Consider the following 16,623-nt stretch of genomic DNA (forward strand, 5'->3'; position numbering starts at 1 on the left):
TGTTGGACGCGATAAGAAGTCACACGGTAGCAAGTCACATGATACTAGCGGGGTGTTTGTCATGTGACAATTTTATCCTGTTTGGGAATCCCAGTGAGGAACAAAAGTAAGCATCATATAAATTTAATGGTGAATTTTTAATTTCTTTTTTCTGATTTAGGACCATTCCAATTTAGTTACAAGTATTAGTTTTAAACCCTTGCCTAGAGATCTTTTAAGCTTAGGCCTATTTATTTGCAGAAATCTTTCAACAAGGAAGTTGGACTGGAGAATTGTTTTTTGTTTGTTTTTTAAAAACCGGCGCCTATAACCGGTATTGTTATTATTTCGTTATCATGTAACATATTTGTTGTCAATTGCTTGTAGTTGATTTGTAAGTTTTTTATTCGCAATTCAGTAACATTTTCGTCTGTTCAAACAAGTAAGTATCTAATAGAAAACGTTATGAATCTCTAAAACCATTAATTATTAAGTTGAATTAACATCTAGTGACTGTCACATGACTATGCATGTATGATCAGTAGGAGGCATAACCTAGGTCAATCGGTAGAGCGTTCAAAGGATCATAGTTTTTTCCTATTCCAACCAGTGCCCCCCCACATCTGGTATATCAATAGCTCGAGTCACCTCTAGCTTATCCTTATTGGCATGCTACATGTAGAAATCTGACGCCCCTATTTGAAACAAACCTGTGCTATACTTTCTTGTGGAAGGAAGGAAGGAAATGTTTTGTTTAACAATGCACTCAACACATTTTATGTATGGTTATATGGCGTCAGACATATGGCACAGATATTGGGAGAGGAAACCCGCTGTCACCACTTCATGAGCTACTCTTTTTGACTAGCAGCAAGGGATCTTTTATATGCACCATCCCACAGACAGGATAGCACATATCACAGCCTTTGATATACCAGTCGTGGTGCACTGGATGGAACAAGAAATGGCCCAATGGGCCCACCAACAAGGATTGATCCTAGATGGACCATGCATCAAGCGAGCACTTTACCACTGGGCTATGTCCTGCCCCTTTCTTGTGGTGATGTAGAGCAAAGTGTGTACCCACGTGATACGTTGGTACTGGTTAACAACATGTAAGTTTAATGTCATGACTGGACTCAAGAATAATTAAACTAAAGCTGTGTGGCATCAGATTTAGGAAATGTCTCTTTTTGCTACTGTCTTCCTACAGTTTGAATTTGTTTTTGTTTTAACGTTTCTTTAACAAAACAAAGAGTAAGCTAAAGTGATGTTGTGTTTGTGTTGTCAAAAAGATGTCGGTAGTATTTTATTTTCATATTTATTTTCAACATGGAACAGACCTCCATGAAAAAAAACTGAGGGAATTATGGGGATCCATTTAAGATATTACTATATTAATACTGCATAAATTCATGTGCTAAGGGGAGCTAGAAATTACTCTCCTTGAACTAGACTCAATGAAGTGATGGGGAGCAAGGTCAAGGTCTGATGAAATGTCGAGCTAAACATTGATGTATTGAACTATCACTCACAGATAAATTTAGTTTTAAAAGTTTGTTTAAAATTTAGTGGGTTTCCTCTAGTGACTACGAGTCACAGTTATCAAATGTTTGACATGCAGTAGCCGATGATTAATTAGTCAATGTGCTCTGGTGGTGTCGTTAAACAAAACAAACTTTTATTGGAATATTATCTGTTGAATACATATTCAAGAGAGACATGGCCGAGTATGTACAAAATGCTGGCCAAAAAAAAGGACAGGTTACAACAAAAGCTTTTGTCGTTGCAAACCCCTGAAAACCAGACACCTATGAAAATCTGACAATCTACTTTGTCTCGTGGATGTTCATAGGTAACAATTTTATTATGAAGTTAATCTTTAAAGGGAGAGTAAACTAAAACATGAGCCTCATGTGTTGGAAAGATGCATACCCGGACCACCAACACATACTGACACTTTAACAAATGAAAAACGCTTAATTTTAGTGTTAATAAAAAAACTTGATTATTCCTGCTAACTGGGGGCAGCCATTTTCTTTTCTTTTCGAGGTGTCCGGTACAGCTAGCTTGGGGTGAAGTGATGTCAGTTCAGGACTCACCAAATCCTGTATGCACAGTGTAAACAAAAGCAGTAATTTTCGACAAGGCGCTTATCTTTGATCAACCTGACTGTAAAACAACATAAATGACGTGATAATATAATAAACTATTTAACTAAATATATTTCAAGTTGCATTAACGGAACGAAATGGGGTTATAGTATTTTTCTCTGTTAAATAATCCAAAGGAAAAATTTACACTAATAGACCTATTGGTATACTACGTTCGAGCAAAGACGACAACCCACGATACCTAAGTGACAATTTTCTTTTCTTTGGAACTAAGTAATTGGTCAGTTTTGTGGTTTTAGATGGGAAAGTCTACTTAATCAATAGTTTTACAGAACTATTTACAGTAATAAACCATGTCCATTTTTATTTTAGGGGCGACAGTTAATATTACACAATACCGGTATGTATTTATGTGTCTAGACAGCGTCAATTAATTGGCTCATCTGGTTACCACTCAAATACACACCTGCCAATCAGGAATCACAGGTAGAGGCAACTAACAGCATAGACCAATTAACTAAGAAAACGCTCTGTGTTTCAGTGTGTAGATTAATGCATGGACAAAACATGATGTATTTATTTCGACTTGTTGTGTAGCCACTTTGACAATAGTGGTTTATTTTTCTTATTACTGGCTTACCGGGATGTATATTATTACAGAACATTGCAATGCATGACTATTTTATCATCCCGCAAAAACCAGGTAGATTTGTTTCTCTAGTTCTAAGTCTCATTCCTGACGTTACCCGTTAAGTATTATGTAACCACCAGCTCGCCAGAGGGTGTATTCACTGGGATGGAACAAAATGGCTGCGCCCGTTATATCTAATAGCCGTCACATTTAACGATTTTATTAATTAAATATAATTATATACTTGTTGATATTAAGCAATAATGTGCATTATATATCGTTGAATATGCACACCAGTCCAAAAGCCTTGCTTAAGCATTCCTTTAAGATATTTTTTAGACAGACAAGTTAAAGGAAACAGGTGTGGATTCACACGCACGCCCCACCCCCTATTTTTGGTCAAACAGTATATATTACAGAATACACAAAAAAATGCAATCTTATCCTATCCACCTGTAAAGGACCTTTAAATTATATTTTCAAAAACAACATTGGGATTTGGGCCCCCTCAAATAAAAAATCCTGGATCCGTGTCTGGGAAACACTATGACCCATACATTTACATAGATCTTATTAACTTGGTATGAAATTCACACAGATTAGGTACAGGATTACAGGCTTTATGCCAGAGGGTAAAATGGGTATGGCACCATACCCAAAATCGTTTTCAGATTTAATTTATTAAGTTAACCTTTTGACAAAATTAATTACTCTTATCATTACTGTATGATTTTCTTAACCCTAACCCTAAACGTAACCCATTTTCTGTCTGGAGGAGGCCCCAATACCCCATGTTGACTGTGGTTGCATTCAATTCCATAGCGCCATACCCAAAAATTTCTTTCTGTCAGAAACACTGAGATTTACATAGACCGTATTAACTTGATACGAAATTCACACAGATTAGGTACAGGAAACACTATGACCCATACATTTACATGGACCTTATTAACTTGATACAGGCCCGTAGCATGTTGGACATTATTGGGGGGCCCCCAATTGAATGAGTGCCAAAGGCGCGAGTTATTTGAGGGGTCCGGGGGTAAGATTCAAAGGTTATTTGCCCGTTACTATAACTCTCGCCGTTAATCTCGATCTGTTAGTCTCGCTACAACTTTTGCATTCAGTTGAGATGTGAAGGTTATAAAAAAAAACCAACAAAACAGCCAAAATTTTTCCTGTGATATGAAATTCACACAGATTAGGTACAGGAAATACTATGACCCATTCATTTACATCAAAAGAATGAAGGAAAAGTGTTTTTCTTGATCAGTAGTTAAGATGTCTAATTTATTTTAATGACAATGAAAGCTGAACATATTTACGATTTCTTTGTATATTTGAGGTATTTATAGCATATTAGGTGTTTTAGTTATTTGCTTAAATAATTGTAGTTACGACAATTATTCATGATTAAATTAAATACGTCATTTACGACCAACAGTGTATCAAGTAAATTTAAATATTTATTCACTTCTAAAACATTTCAGTTTTGCAAATCACATATTTATTTTAAAAAATGAGAAAGCTTGTAAATAGAAAATATTTAAAAGCAAACATTCAAAAAGGAATACAAGTAGAATTACATATTAATAAAATCACCGCTTAAACAAAATATTACGTGAAAAAAGTTATTTTACTTTTGTTAATAATAATATGATAAATAAAATCACAATTTTTTCCAGGTTCTGTTGTGTGTTCAGTGATCTCTCCAGATTCTATTGTGTTTAGTGATTTTATCAGGTTATGTATGATGTGTGTTCAGTTATAACTACAGACTATGTTATGTGCAGTGTTCTCTCCATGTTTTGTTGAGTGTTAAGTGATCAATCCTCCGGTTTCTGTTGTGTGTGCTAAATTATTTTCTGCATCTGTTGTGAGTGATATGTCATGTTCAAGTTCTCTTGTGGGTGCTATGTCGCTCTCGCTCGGGCAATACAAATATCCTGACACTTGTTTCGTAAAATCAGTACGACACACAAGCTTGTATAATAATCTCTATATATGAAATCGTTTCAGATGTTGTGGAATTTTGTTATATGGAGTGGTGTGGTGACTTGTACCATAGCAGGGAAGTTGTTTTTCAAGCCAAGGGAACAGTTACCAGATTCTCTCTGCCCTGATGGTCTAATTACATGCCCCAAGGACAAAGCCTGCTGTCCTACAATCAGTGGAAAATATGAATGTTGTCACATATCAGAGGTAATATTCTACAAGTTATATTGTGTAATGTAAATTAAAACAGAATATTAAGTTTAAAAATACTACTATTCAGGCTATTATGAAGTTTATTTCATTTTTATTTGTTTTAAATAAATACTTGAGCTCCATAACCTAGTATGCTCTTTAACAGGAATTAACTGTTTAAAATCATTTAATAATCTATGTAATGCTAACCTAGTATCGTTATATAGTAGCCTACCTATAAATATTGATTTATTTAAGATAAACTTTATGAAAAAAGAAGTTAATTAAAAAATAATAATGATCATGTTTCAATAATCTTCTCTTGTTTTGTGGCTATGGTCATTTGTATTGATAGTAAAACTTATAATGCAACCTGAGGTATGTTTTTTTTTAGTTACCGGTAATTTAAATGAACTCGGAACAATCCGTGTTTTGAGCTAAATCTAAACAGGATAAAGATAGATCTTTAAAATATGATTAGTTAGAACTTTTCTAGTGTAATATATCATTTGAACTGAAATAAGTCAATAAAAACAAATTGTCTTTTCTTTTTAAAGTATTTTCTGTGAACCTGAGTTAAATTATGTTAAATTTTTAAATATTACCATTAGTAAGAAATATGAAACTTTCTTTGTGTTTTAGGTTTTATGATTTTCACTTTCACATTTAGGTTGAAAGATTGCCGGATGTTCTGAAAATGTCTGCAGTGTCTGAAGATGTTGATTCAGTGATATGTCCTGGCCAGACGGCAGAGTGTCCAGATGGTAACACTTGCTGTCAACTAGCCGGAGGTCACTGGGGATGCTGCCCACTGCTAAATGTGAGGATGAGTACAAGCTTGTTAATGGTCAAAACATATTATTTTAGTAGAACTCTGTTTTCAGAACTTGTTTTTTAAAATTTATTTATTTATTATTATTATTATTTTTTTTTTTTATCCCACTTCCCTCTTTCATTTCTCTCCTTTGAATTCCATCACATTTACCGGCCTCAGTGGCGTCATAGTTAGGCCATCAGTCTACAGGCTGGTAGGTACTGGGTTCGAATCCCAGTCGAGGCATAGGATTTTTAATCCAGATACTGACTCCAAACCCTGAGTGAGTGCTCCGCAAGGCTCAATGGGTAGGTGTAAACCACTTGCACCGACCAGTGATCCATAACTGGTTCAACAAAAGCCATGGTTTGTGCTATCCTGCGTGTGGGAAGTGCAAATAAAAGATCCCTTGCTGCTAATCGGAAAGTGTAGCCCATGTAGTGGCGACAGAAGGTTTTCTTTCAAAATCTGTGTGGTCCTTAACCATATGTCTGATGCCATATAACTGTAAATAAAATGTGTTGACTGCATCGTTAAATAAAACATTTCTTTCTTTTTCCATCACATTTCTTCCCGATCTGGCAACTCCTACCTTTCAACTTATTTCGCTGTCCACACCCTCATCCCAGTCCTTGTATCTCCAACCACGACAGATGCTTGTTTCTTGTGGCTATCTGTGCAACACACCTGTCATTCCCTATCAGCTTTTAGCTGCAGGCTTAGTCTGACTATTTCGGAGAGTGTTCAGTAGTTAGTTCTGGCATTGTATCATGTAGACACTTGTAACCACCTACTATGCTCCCCTACTACCGGTGGGTTTTCAGGACTGTTAATAGGTCAGGTAATTATCCAGGTGTTCTGTGGGTGCGAACATAGGCTCCTTCCCAAATGAAAGTGACCCTGAATATTCCCAATTTCATTACCAAAAATTCCCAATACATGTCTTTTCTAATAAATTAATTTAACAGTGGTGTACTACATCATTCAGTGGCCTGAAAACATTTCCCAAGTGTGTTTTGCTTACAAGTGCTTATTTTACCGATCCCGTCAAACATGGGATCCTGTTAAAATATCCTGGATCAATCGCTGTGGTTAGTTGATGGAGGTTAGTAGAAACAGAAATTGGTATGGCCGTCTTGGACCAACTCATAAAGCTGTCCAAATTCAGTTAGGTTTGAGTTAGTATGTGTCACATTCACTTGAGAATCATAATATATTTATTTATATACTCTTCAAAAGAAGAAACGCAAAACCACATTGTCGTAACATTTGGAGAATTGATTTAATTATTGAATGAGTCCAATAATTACCAAATGTTACAGGATTGTTCACAATTCACTCTAGTCCATTGTGTGTAAGTGATAGGACACACCACCAAGGTCAAGGTCATCTGGAGTCAATACCGGGTGTGGCCTCCGCGTGTGTTGACAACTGCCTGGCACCGCCTGCCCATTGAAGCAACCAAAGTACGGATGACGTCCCGGGGGATGGTGGCCCACTCGGCCTGCAAGGCTGCTGCCAGCTCGGGCAGGGTCTGGGGCTGTGGTTGTCGCTGTCGGAGGCGTCGGTCCAACTCGTCCCATAAATGCTCAATTGGGTTCAAATCCGGTGATATCGATGGCCAAGGAAGGACATTAATGTTGTTGTTCTGTAGGAAAGCCGTTGTGAGACGTGCTGTGTGAGGCCTGGCGTTGTCATGTTGGAACACTGCGTTGGCGTTGGCCATAACTGGAACGATGTGTGGCCGGAGGATCTGGTCAATGTAGCCCTGTGCATTCAGGTTGCCCTGCACGTGGACCAGGTCAGTTCTGCCAGTGTGTGAGATGGCTGCCCACACCATGACACTACCCCCGCCGAATCTGTCCACTTCCTGCACGCAGTTTGCCGCATAACGTTCACCACGACGCCTATACACGCGACATCTTCTATCATGACGTCGGAGCAGAAATCGGGACTCGTCACTGAACCACACCTGTCTCCATTGCAGTTGAGGCCATTGTCGATGAATCTGGCACCACTGCAGTCGGAGTCGACGGTGTTGTGGTGTTAAGATGACACCTCGAACTGGACGTCTGGCACGAATTCCTACCTCACGTAGGCGGTTCCGTACGGTCTGGTCGGATATCCTGCGCAGACCTGGTATTGCTGCGGCTGTGGAGGTGGCAGTAGTCAATCGTTCCCGAAGGTGGCATATCCGGATGTAGCGGTCCTGCCCGGGGGTAGTGACCCATGGTCGACTGGATCTAGGGAGGTCACGTGTTGATCCATGTTGCTGGTAACGGTCCCACAGTCTGGAGATGGTGCTTGGGGACACATGGAATGCCCTGGCAACGGCCGTTCTGGATTCGCCTGCGTCTAGTCGGCCGATGGCATTGTTTCTCTGCGGTTCACTGAGACGTGGCTTGTCCTGGATTGTCAACTGTCGGCCAGATACAGAGGCCAGGCAAGCGAACACCCTGCACTTTTATACTGTCGGTGTTCATGTTGCACGTGCAGACAACGCACGTGCAGTGGTGACATGGTTTGCACGTGGCTGCGTTTTTGCGAATATTCACATTTTGGAACTGTATTGTACAGTAGCTGCGTTTTATCGAATGTAACCGTGAGAATGTGTTTGGGACATGCAATGACCTTATATTCACAAAGCATGAACCGGTAGGAAACATAAAATCGGAGTTATAACCCATTTGTACCCTTTTGCGTTTCTTTTTTTGAAGAGTATATATATTGAATACTTTAACATCAGACAATTGTCATATAAAACATGACCAATTTGTTCTTTAGGTGCTTGGAAATCACATTTGAGGTCATCCAAATATAAAAGTTTCTTACCGTTGATGTGTAATATTCTTTCTACCGCTGGCTAGTAAATTGATGTCCAATTCTTTTCATACAGGCAGTTTGTTGTTCAGACTTAACAGTCTGGGCCCATAATTTTAAAACTATCTTCAAGCTACGATATCACAGAACCATTGTATGCTATGATGTCACTATGGCATGTACTGTAGTGATGCTGTAGCCTCCAATGGTTTTACAGTACTGTAGTGCTAAGATAGCTTTGAAAATCTTTAGTATGGTAACTTGATGTCTATCTTGTTTCGTTTTGTGCTGTTCAGCAAAACACACTGTAAATTTGATGTCTATCTTGTTTCGTTTTGTGCTGTTCAGACAAAACACACTGTAAATTTGATGTCTGTTTTGGTTTACAGGCAGTGTATTGTTCAGACAAAACACACTGTAAATTTGATGTCTGTTTTGTTTTACAGGCAGTGTATTGTTCAGACAAAACTGACTGTAAATTTGATGTCTGTTTTGTTTTACAGGCAGTGTGTTGTTCAGACAAAACTGACTGTAAATTTGATGTCTGTTTTGGTTTACAGGCAGTGTATTGTTCAGACAAAACACACTGTAAATTTGATGTCTGTTTTGTTTTACAGGCAGTGTAATGTTCAGACAAAACACACTGTAAATTTGATGTCTGTTTTGTTTTACAGGCAGTGTGTTGTTCAGACAAAACACACTGTAAATTTGATGTCTTTTTTGTTTTACAGGCAGTGTGTTGTTCAGACAAAACACACTGTAAATTTGATGTCTGTTTTGTTTTACAGGAAGTGTGTTGTTCAGACAAAACACACTGTAAATTTGATGTCTGTTTTGTTTTACAGGCAGTGTGTTGTTCAGACAACACACATATAAATTTGATCTCTGTTTAGTTTTACAGGCAGTGTATTGTTCAGACCACACACACTGTAAATTTGATGTCTGTTTTATTTTACAGGCAGTGTATTGTTCAGACAAAACACACTGTAAATTTGATGTCTGTTTTGGTTTACAGGCAGTGTATTGTTCAGACAAAACACACTGTAAATTTGATGTCTGTTTTGGTTTACAGGCAGTGTATTGTTCAGACAAAACACACTGTAAATTTGATGTCTGTTTTGTTTTACAGGCAGTGTGTTGTTCAGACAACACACACTGTAAATTTGATGTCTGATTTGTTTTACAGGCAGTGTATTGTTCAGACAAAACACACTGTAAATTTGATGTCTGTTTTGTTTTACAGGCAGTGTGTTGTTCAGACAAAACTCACTGTAAATTTGATGTCTGTTTTGTTTTACAGGCAGTGTGTTGTTCAGACCACACACACTGCTGTCCGAGCGGATCCACCTGTGACACGAGTCGTGGCCTGTGTGACAAGGGAACAGAGCAGCTGCCATGGCTGACGAAAACGCTTGCCAGAACGATCACAAGAATCGACCCGTCGGACCTCGTGTTGACGTCTGCTGTGGATAGAGAGGAGAACCCACACTGCGTGGTCTGCCCTGATGGGAGATCTGAGTGTCCTGACGGAACCACGTGCTGTCTGATGCCCGGAGGAATGTATGGATGTTGCCCTCTACCTGACGTATGTTCAATGATTTTTTAATAAAATTATTTATTTATTTTGTGGTTCATGTTTTTCTGTCTCGCCTTGACAAAGTGAAAAATTGACGGTGATGCTGGCAATTGTAACAACTGATATGTTTATCTCCAACAGTATATATATATATATTTTTTAATTTTTAATTTTTATTTGATCTTGCATTCACATAATACACACATAAAATGTTGATTATAATTACAATATATATGAGAATTTTTTTATTTATATACATACACAAATTTCGTAAGATATACATATGACTAAGTTTGCATTTAGGTCCCTGTCTCAAAAACTATATCTCCTAGATCAATGAAACTTGGTATATTGTTGCATCTACAAATGTTCATCTCAATGCTAAATTAAAAAAAAATTATTAGCGTAAAAAGTAAGTTTAAATTTATTACTATTATTTTGTTAAAACTAGATCAATCCTGAATGTTACATGACATATTCTTTCTTTATTCACCAAATCTGTTTATTATGGTAGGTAAGACATGATTAATTCTTGTTTAGTAATTATCCCACTGTGCCCTTTCCTTCCATGTCCATCTTATTTCTTCCCAGTCTGGCAGCTTCTTCTACATTCAACTTCTTTTGCTGTCCACCTCCACATCCCAGTCCTTGTTGTTTCACCGGAAACAGGTGCCTGTATCTTGTGGCCATCCATGCCACACATCTGCCATTTCCAAACTAGCTTTTGCTGTGGTCTTAATCTAACCACTTTGGAGAATATTCAGTGGTGATGTCTGGAATTTTTAACATGCACCTGCAATATTTGATTTATTTTGTACAGTTTGTCTTTTAAAAAAATACTGCTTACATTGCTTTCTCTGTATTGTTACTTTACAGGCTGTGTGTTGTCCTGATCGCATACATTGCTGTCCACACTTCACGACTTGTGACATGCAGAAAAGCCAGTGCGACGGTATGGGTGGTGAAAGGTTTCCCTGGCTAATAACGTTCCCCGTCGCAGCTATTAAATGCGATGCTACGAAACAGTGCCAGACCGGTCAGACGTGCTGTAAACTGGCCAGTGGTTCATGGGGCTGCTGCCCTCTCCCTCAGGTAGGATCCTACTGAGAATTCTGAACATGTCTTACTCCAATGCCCTATTTGACAGACAATGTTCTCAATTTCTATCTACAAAGTACTTTTATTTGGAAATTCATATTTTGATAAAATAACAACAAAATTTAAAATGGTTCAACAGTTTTGACAATCCATTCTGTCTCTCTCCTGTTTGCCTCTCTCTCTCTCTCTCTCTCTCTCTCTCTCTCTCTCTCTCTCTCTCTCTCTCTCTCTCTCTCTCTCTCTCTCTCTCTCTCTCTCTCTCCCCGCACCTTCTCCCAGTCCCATCCTGGGGGCAGGACTTAGCCCAGTGGTAAAGCGTTCGCTTGATGCCCGGTCGGTCTAGGATTGATCCCCGTCGGTGGACCCATTGGGCTATTTCTTGTTCCAGCCAGTGCTTCACAACTGGTGTAACAAAGGCCATGATATGTACTACCCTGTCTGTGAGATGGTGCATATAAAAGATCCCTTGCTGCTAATCGAAAAGAGTAGCCCATGAAGTGGCGACAGCGGGTTTCCTCTCCCAATATCTGTGTGGTCCTTAACCGTATGTCTGATGCCATTTAGCCGTAAATAAAATGTGTTGAGTGCGTCGTTAAATAAAACATTTCCTTCCTTCCTTCCCAGTCCCATCCTATGCCCAGCAACTTGTACCAGTACATCAAAGGCCACGATGTGTACTGCCCTGCCTATGGGAAAGTGCATGTAAAAGATTCCTTGCTGTGTTATCAGTAACAATGTTTGTGACAGCAGAATGCTATCTGTCTCACTGTAGTCCAATGTCATAATAACCTCACGTTAGACACCAAACAGCCATAGTTTAAAATGTGCTGAAGTGTCGTTAAACAAACATTCCTTTCCTTTCTGTCACTGTCTAGACCAAGTGTTGAAATAACGATATGTTTAACACCAAACAGCCGCAGTTTAAAATGTGTTGAGGTGTCATTAAACAAACATTCCTTTCCTCTCTCACACTCGACCAAGTGTTGAAATAACCATATGTTAGACATCAAATAGCCATAATTTAAAATGTGCTGAGGTGTTGTTAAACAAATATTGCTTTTCCCCACAGGGCATCTTGTGTAACAGTAATAGATTTATAAAGGACATTTCCCATTTGGTAACATATTAATGTTTTTAGTCATTTACTGGTCCAACTGGAGGGCACTATAGGTTTTCTGTCCATCTGTTTGTCCATATATCCATACCATTTGTCCCACTTTGTAGTTTTCCAGACCTTTTTTTTTCCCCAGTGTCTCAAGATATTGAGCTGAAATTTTGTGTATGGTCAAGCCTTTAAAATGTCTTATACTGCTAATACGGAAACCTGACAATAGAACAACCATAAAAATGAGGCCCCCCCCCCCCCCCCCACCACCACTTTGAAAATCCGTCCTACGGGCCTGGATTGGTTTTATCATGTACTGTTACTAAGTACTAAGTTTAACCTTCATGGTGATTTACCCATTTTTGACAAGAGTTATGACCCTTGAACTTAGGAGATATGAAAATATATTGGGTCTGGTAGGGGACATGCGTTGCTTTAGTACTCTCAGAATGCTCATCAGTCTGTACCATTTAAAATGCCTTTCCATTGCATGATAAAATTAACCAATGTTGCCAGAAGAAAAGGCTGTCCTTGGACGATTCTCTTTAGAACATAATACACTATATAGACAATAACTTACAAGTTACGAGGAAATGCGGATTATCTGTCCCGAGTGAAATTAATGTTGTCAGTCACAGGCTTTAGATAATCTGTAATTCTGAGTTTCGAGTGGGTTATTGTATTTATTACCCATGACACAAACTATATAATATACAAGACGTGAAAGTCTGAGGAAACTGATGATGTGACGAAAGAAAAGCAACGAGATACTTGACAGTCGAGGAAACCAGTGATGTCACCAAACTAACGTAATGACATCAGAGAAAGATAGAAAATATATTTACCCGCATCTCACTGCCCATACAGGTAATAAAACACTTTACTAACCTTTATTTCACTGCTTTACTTTACTTTATATGCACCACTATATACTGGATGTCCATACATTATGTATGTGTCTCTTTAAGTTTTTTATTTTTATAATGTATTCACCCATGTTAAACCTTATTAATGGTATTTTTCTTTAGGCTGTGTGTTGTTCTGATGGAGTCCACTGCTGTCCACATGATACAACCTGTGATGTCAGTCAGGGTCGATGTATCAAACAAGATGGAACCTCGTATCCATGGCTACAGAAATCTGCAGCATTGTCTAGAAAAGTGGAAAATGTAAAATGTGATTCACAGTATTCTTGTCCAACTGGAGACACTTGTTGTAAACTACAGTCAGGTCAATGGGGATGTTGTCCACTTCCTAATGTAAGATCTCTATCATGTTATTTCTTTTCTTACATTAGCAGACTTTAGCTTTTGAGTCGTTTGGTTAAAACAAATTGCTGTGTTTAAATTAGACTTGAATAAAAATATAATTACCGGTGACTAAATATTCAGAAGTGAAGCTCTGACACTTTTGTTTTTCTTTCATAACTACTAGCCCATTTGTCAGTATCCAAAGTTTAAAAAACCCACTTGCCACGGGTGTCATGCTAGCTTATTTGTGACACTTGGTATTAACTAATGAATCATTGTGATATTGTGTGGACGAGACGTAGCCCAGTTGTAAAGCATCTGTCTAATGTGCCGTCGGTTTGGGATTGATCCCATCGGTGGACCCAATAGGCTATTTCTCACTCCATCCAGTGCATCACCACTGGTATATCAAAGGATGTGGTATGTACTTTCCTGTCTATGGGATGGTACATATAAAAGATTTCTAGCTACTAATGAAAATATGTAGCTGGTTTCCTTTCTAAGACTTTATTTCAAAATTACCATATGTTTGACATCCAATAGCTGATGATTAACAAATGAATGTGCTCAAGTGGTGTTGTTAAACAAAACAAAACAAACAAACAAAATTGTTATATTATGTACTTTCCTTTATTGTTCTAATGTACAGTAACATGATAAAATAAATATAATTATATATTGTTTGTATTTTAGGCTGTGTGTTGTTCTGATGGAGCCCACTGCTGTCCACATGATACCACCTGTGATGTCAGTCAGGGTCGATGTATCAAACAAGATGGAACCTCGTATCCATGGCTACAGAAATCTGCAGCATTGTCTAGAAAAGTGGAAGATGTACAATGTGATTCCCAGTATTCTTGTCCAACTGGAGACACTTGTTGTAAACTACAGTCAGGTCAATGGGGATGTTGTCCACTTCCTAATGTAAGATCTCCATAATTTTATTTCTTTTCTTACATTAGCAGACATTTGTTTTTGGGTGTGCGATTTAGCTCAGTCAGTTGAGTGCTCGCTTGAGGTGCCTGCATCACAGAATCGAACCACCTCAGTGGATCCATTGAACTGATTGTTTTTTTCTCATTCCAACCAGTTCTGGTCATAGGCCATGGTATGTTCTTTCCTGTCTGTAAGAAAGTGCATTTAAAAGATCCCTTGCTGTTTAAGGAAAAATGTAGCGTTTTCCCTCTGATGACTAGGTGTCAGAATCGCGAAATGTTTCACATTCCAAAAGCCGATGATTAATTAATCATTGTGCTTTAGTGGTGTTGTTAAACAAAACAAACTTTACATTTGTTTTTGAGTCCTTTTGTTGAAAAGATTTTTCTGTGTTTTTATTAGACTTAAATAAAATTTTAATAATTGTCGCTAAATGTTCAGAAGTAAAACTCTCAAACTTGTGGGGTTTTTTATAAGCCCTTAACCATTGGTATTAACTAATGAAGTGTTGTAATATTATGTACTTTTATATATTATTGTGATGTACATGATAAAATAAATATAATTATATATTGTTTGTATTTTAGGCTGTGTGTTGTTCTGATGGAGTCCACTGCTGTCCACGTGATACAACCTGTGATGTCAGTCAGGGTCGATGTATCAGAAAAGATGGAACCTCGTATCCATGGCTACAGAAATCTACAGCTTTGTCTAGAAAAGTGGAAAATGTAAAATGTGATTCACAGTATTCTTGTCCAACTGGAGACACTTGTTGTAAACTACAGTCAGGTCAATGGGGATGTTGTCCACTTCCAATGGTAAGCTTGCTCTCTATAGAATTTGATTAATGCAGTTTTATGTTTTGTGTGGGGTTGGATAATTTGACACATATTGTTTTGGAGGGGAAGGGTTAGATGTTCCTTATAGGTTTCGATTGCCTCCCTTTGATTTCTATAGTGTTGGATTATCTCACTTAGATTTTCTTTATAGGGTTGGATTGTCACCCTTTTATCGATATAGGGTTTGATTATCACATTTAGTTGATATCCATAATGTTTGATTACCTCACTAAGATGGTTCTAAAATTGTTAGATTCTCTACCTTTGATCTCTATAAAAGTTAGATTGTCTTCCTTTAATGTTTTTTTTTTTATGGTTGGATTATCTCCCTTTGTTATAGTTAAATGTTTATCAGTTGAGGTATGTCATCATTTCTCTTTGGTGGTCCAGTCTGTATATTTAAATGTCATTCATTGTTAATCCATCAAGAATTTTGAATTTGTATAGATGATTTGTATGTACTTTTAATGTATTCATGGAATACATAATAATGTAAAATAAAACATCTTTTATGTGTATTTTAGGCTGTGTGTTGTTCTGATGGAGTCCACTGCTGTCCACATGATACAACCTGCGATGTCAGTCAGGGTCGATGTATCAAACAAGATGGAACCTCGTATCCATGGCTACAGAAATCTGCAGCATTGTCTAGAAAAGTGGAAACTGTAAAATGTGATTCACAGTATTCTTGTCCAACTGGAGACACTTGTTGTAAACTAGTGTCAGGTCAATGGGGATGTTGTCCACTTCCTAATGTAAGATCTCTATCATGTTATTTCTTTTCTTACATTAGCAGACTTTAGCTTTTGAGTCGTTTGGTTAAAACAAATTTCTGTGTTTAAATTAGACTTGAATAAAATTATAATTACCGGTGACTAAATATTCAGAAGTGAAGCTCTGACACTTTTGTTTTTCTTTCATAACTACTAGCCCATTTGTCAGTATCCAAAGTTTAAAAAACCCACTTGCCACGGGTGTCATGCTAGCTTATTTGTGACACTTGGTATTAACTAATGAATCATTGTGATATTGTGTGGACGAGACGTAGCCCAGTTGTAAAGCGCCTGTCTAATGTGCCGTCGGTTTGGGATTGATCCCATCGGTGGACCCAATAGGCTATTTCTCACTCCATCCAGTGCATCACCACTGGTATATCAAAGGATGTGGTATGTACTTTCCTGTCTATGGGATGGTACATATAAAAGATTCCTAGCTACTAATGAAAATATGTAGCTGGTTTCCTTTCTAAGACTTTATTTCAAAATTACCATATG

General features: G+C 37.9%; 1 protein-coding gene across 7 annotated transcripts in view; it reads left to right on the plus strand.

The window, feature by feature from the left end:
* Positions 1-44: 44 nt before the first annotated feature.
* Positions 45-16,623, plus strand: part of LOC121380895 (progranulin-like) — a 31,155-nt gene continuing 14,576 nt past the window's right edge. For 4 of the 7 annotated variants that reach the window (XM_041509913.1, XM_041509919.1, XM_041509918.1 and 1 more), the window contains exons 1-9: positions 45-106; positions 4,744-4,926; positions 5,582-5,731; positions 9,846-10,130; positions 10,998-11,213; positions 13,353-13,583; positions 14,268-14,498; positions 15,098-15,328; positions 15,874-16,104. In XM_041509913.1, the coding sequence (XP_041365847.1) occupies positions 4,744-4,926; positions 5,582-5,731; positions 9,846-10,130; positions 10,998-11,213; positions 13,353-13,583; positions 14,268-14,498; positions 15,098-15,328; positions 15,874-16,104 (1,758 nt within the window). In that variant the 5' untranslated portion in view covers positions 45-106. The remainder of the gene's footprint in view (positions 107-4,743; positions 4,927-5,581; positions 5,732-9,845; positions 10,131-10,997; positions 11,214-13,352; positions 13,584-14,267; positions 14,499-15,097; positions 15,329-15,873; positions 16,105-16,623) is intronic. The other 3 variants (XM_041509916.1, XM_041509917.1, XM_041509920.1) reach the window with 3 other exon arrangements.

Source organism: Gigantopelta aegis, chromosome 9, assembly GCF_016097555.1.
Source record: "Gigantopelta aegis isolate Gae_Host chromosome 9, Gae_host_genome, whole genome shotgun sequence".
Taxonomy (NCBI): Eukaryota; Metazoa; Mollusca; class Gastropoda; order Neomphalida; family Peltospiridae; genus Gigantopelta; species Gigantopelta aegis.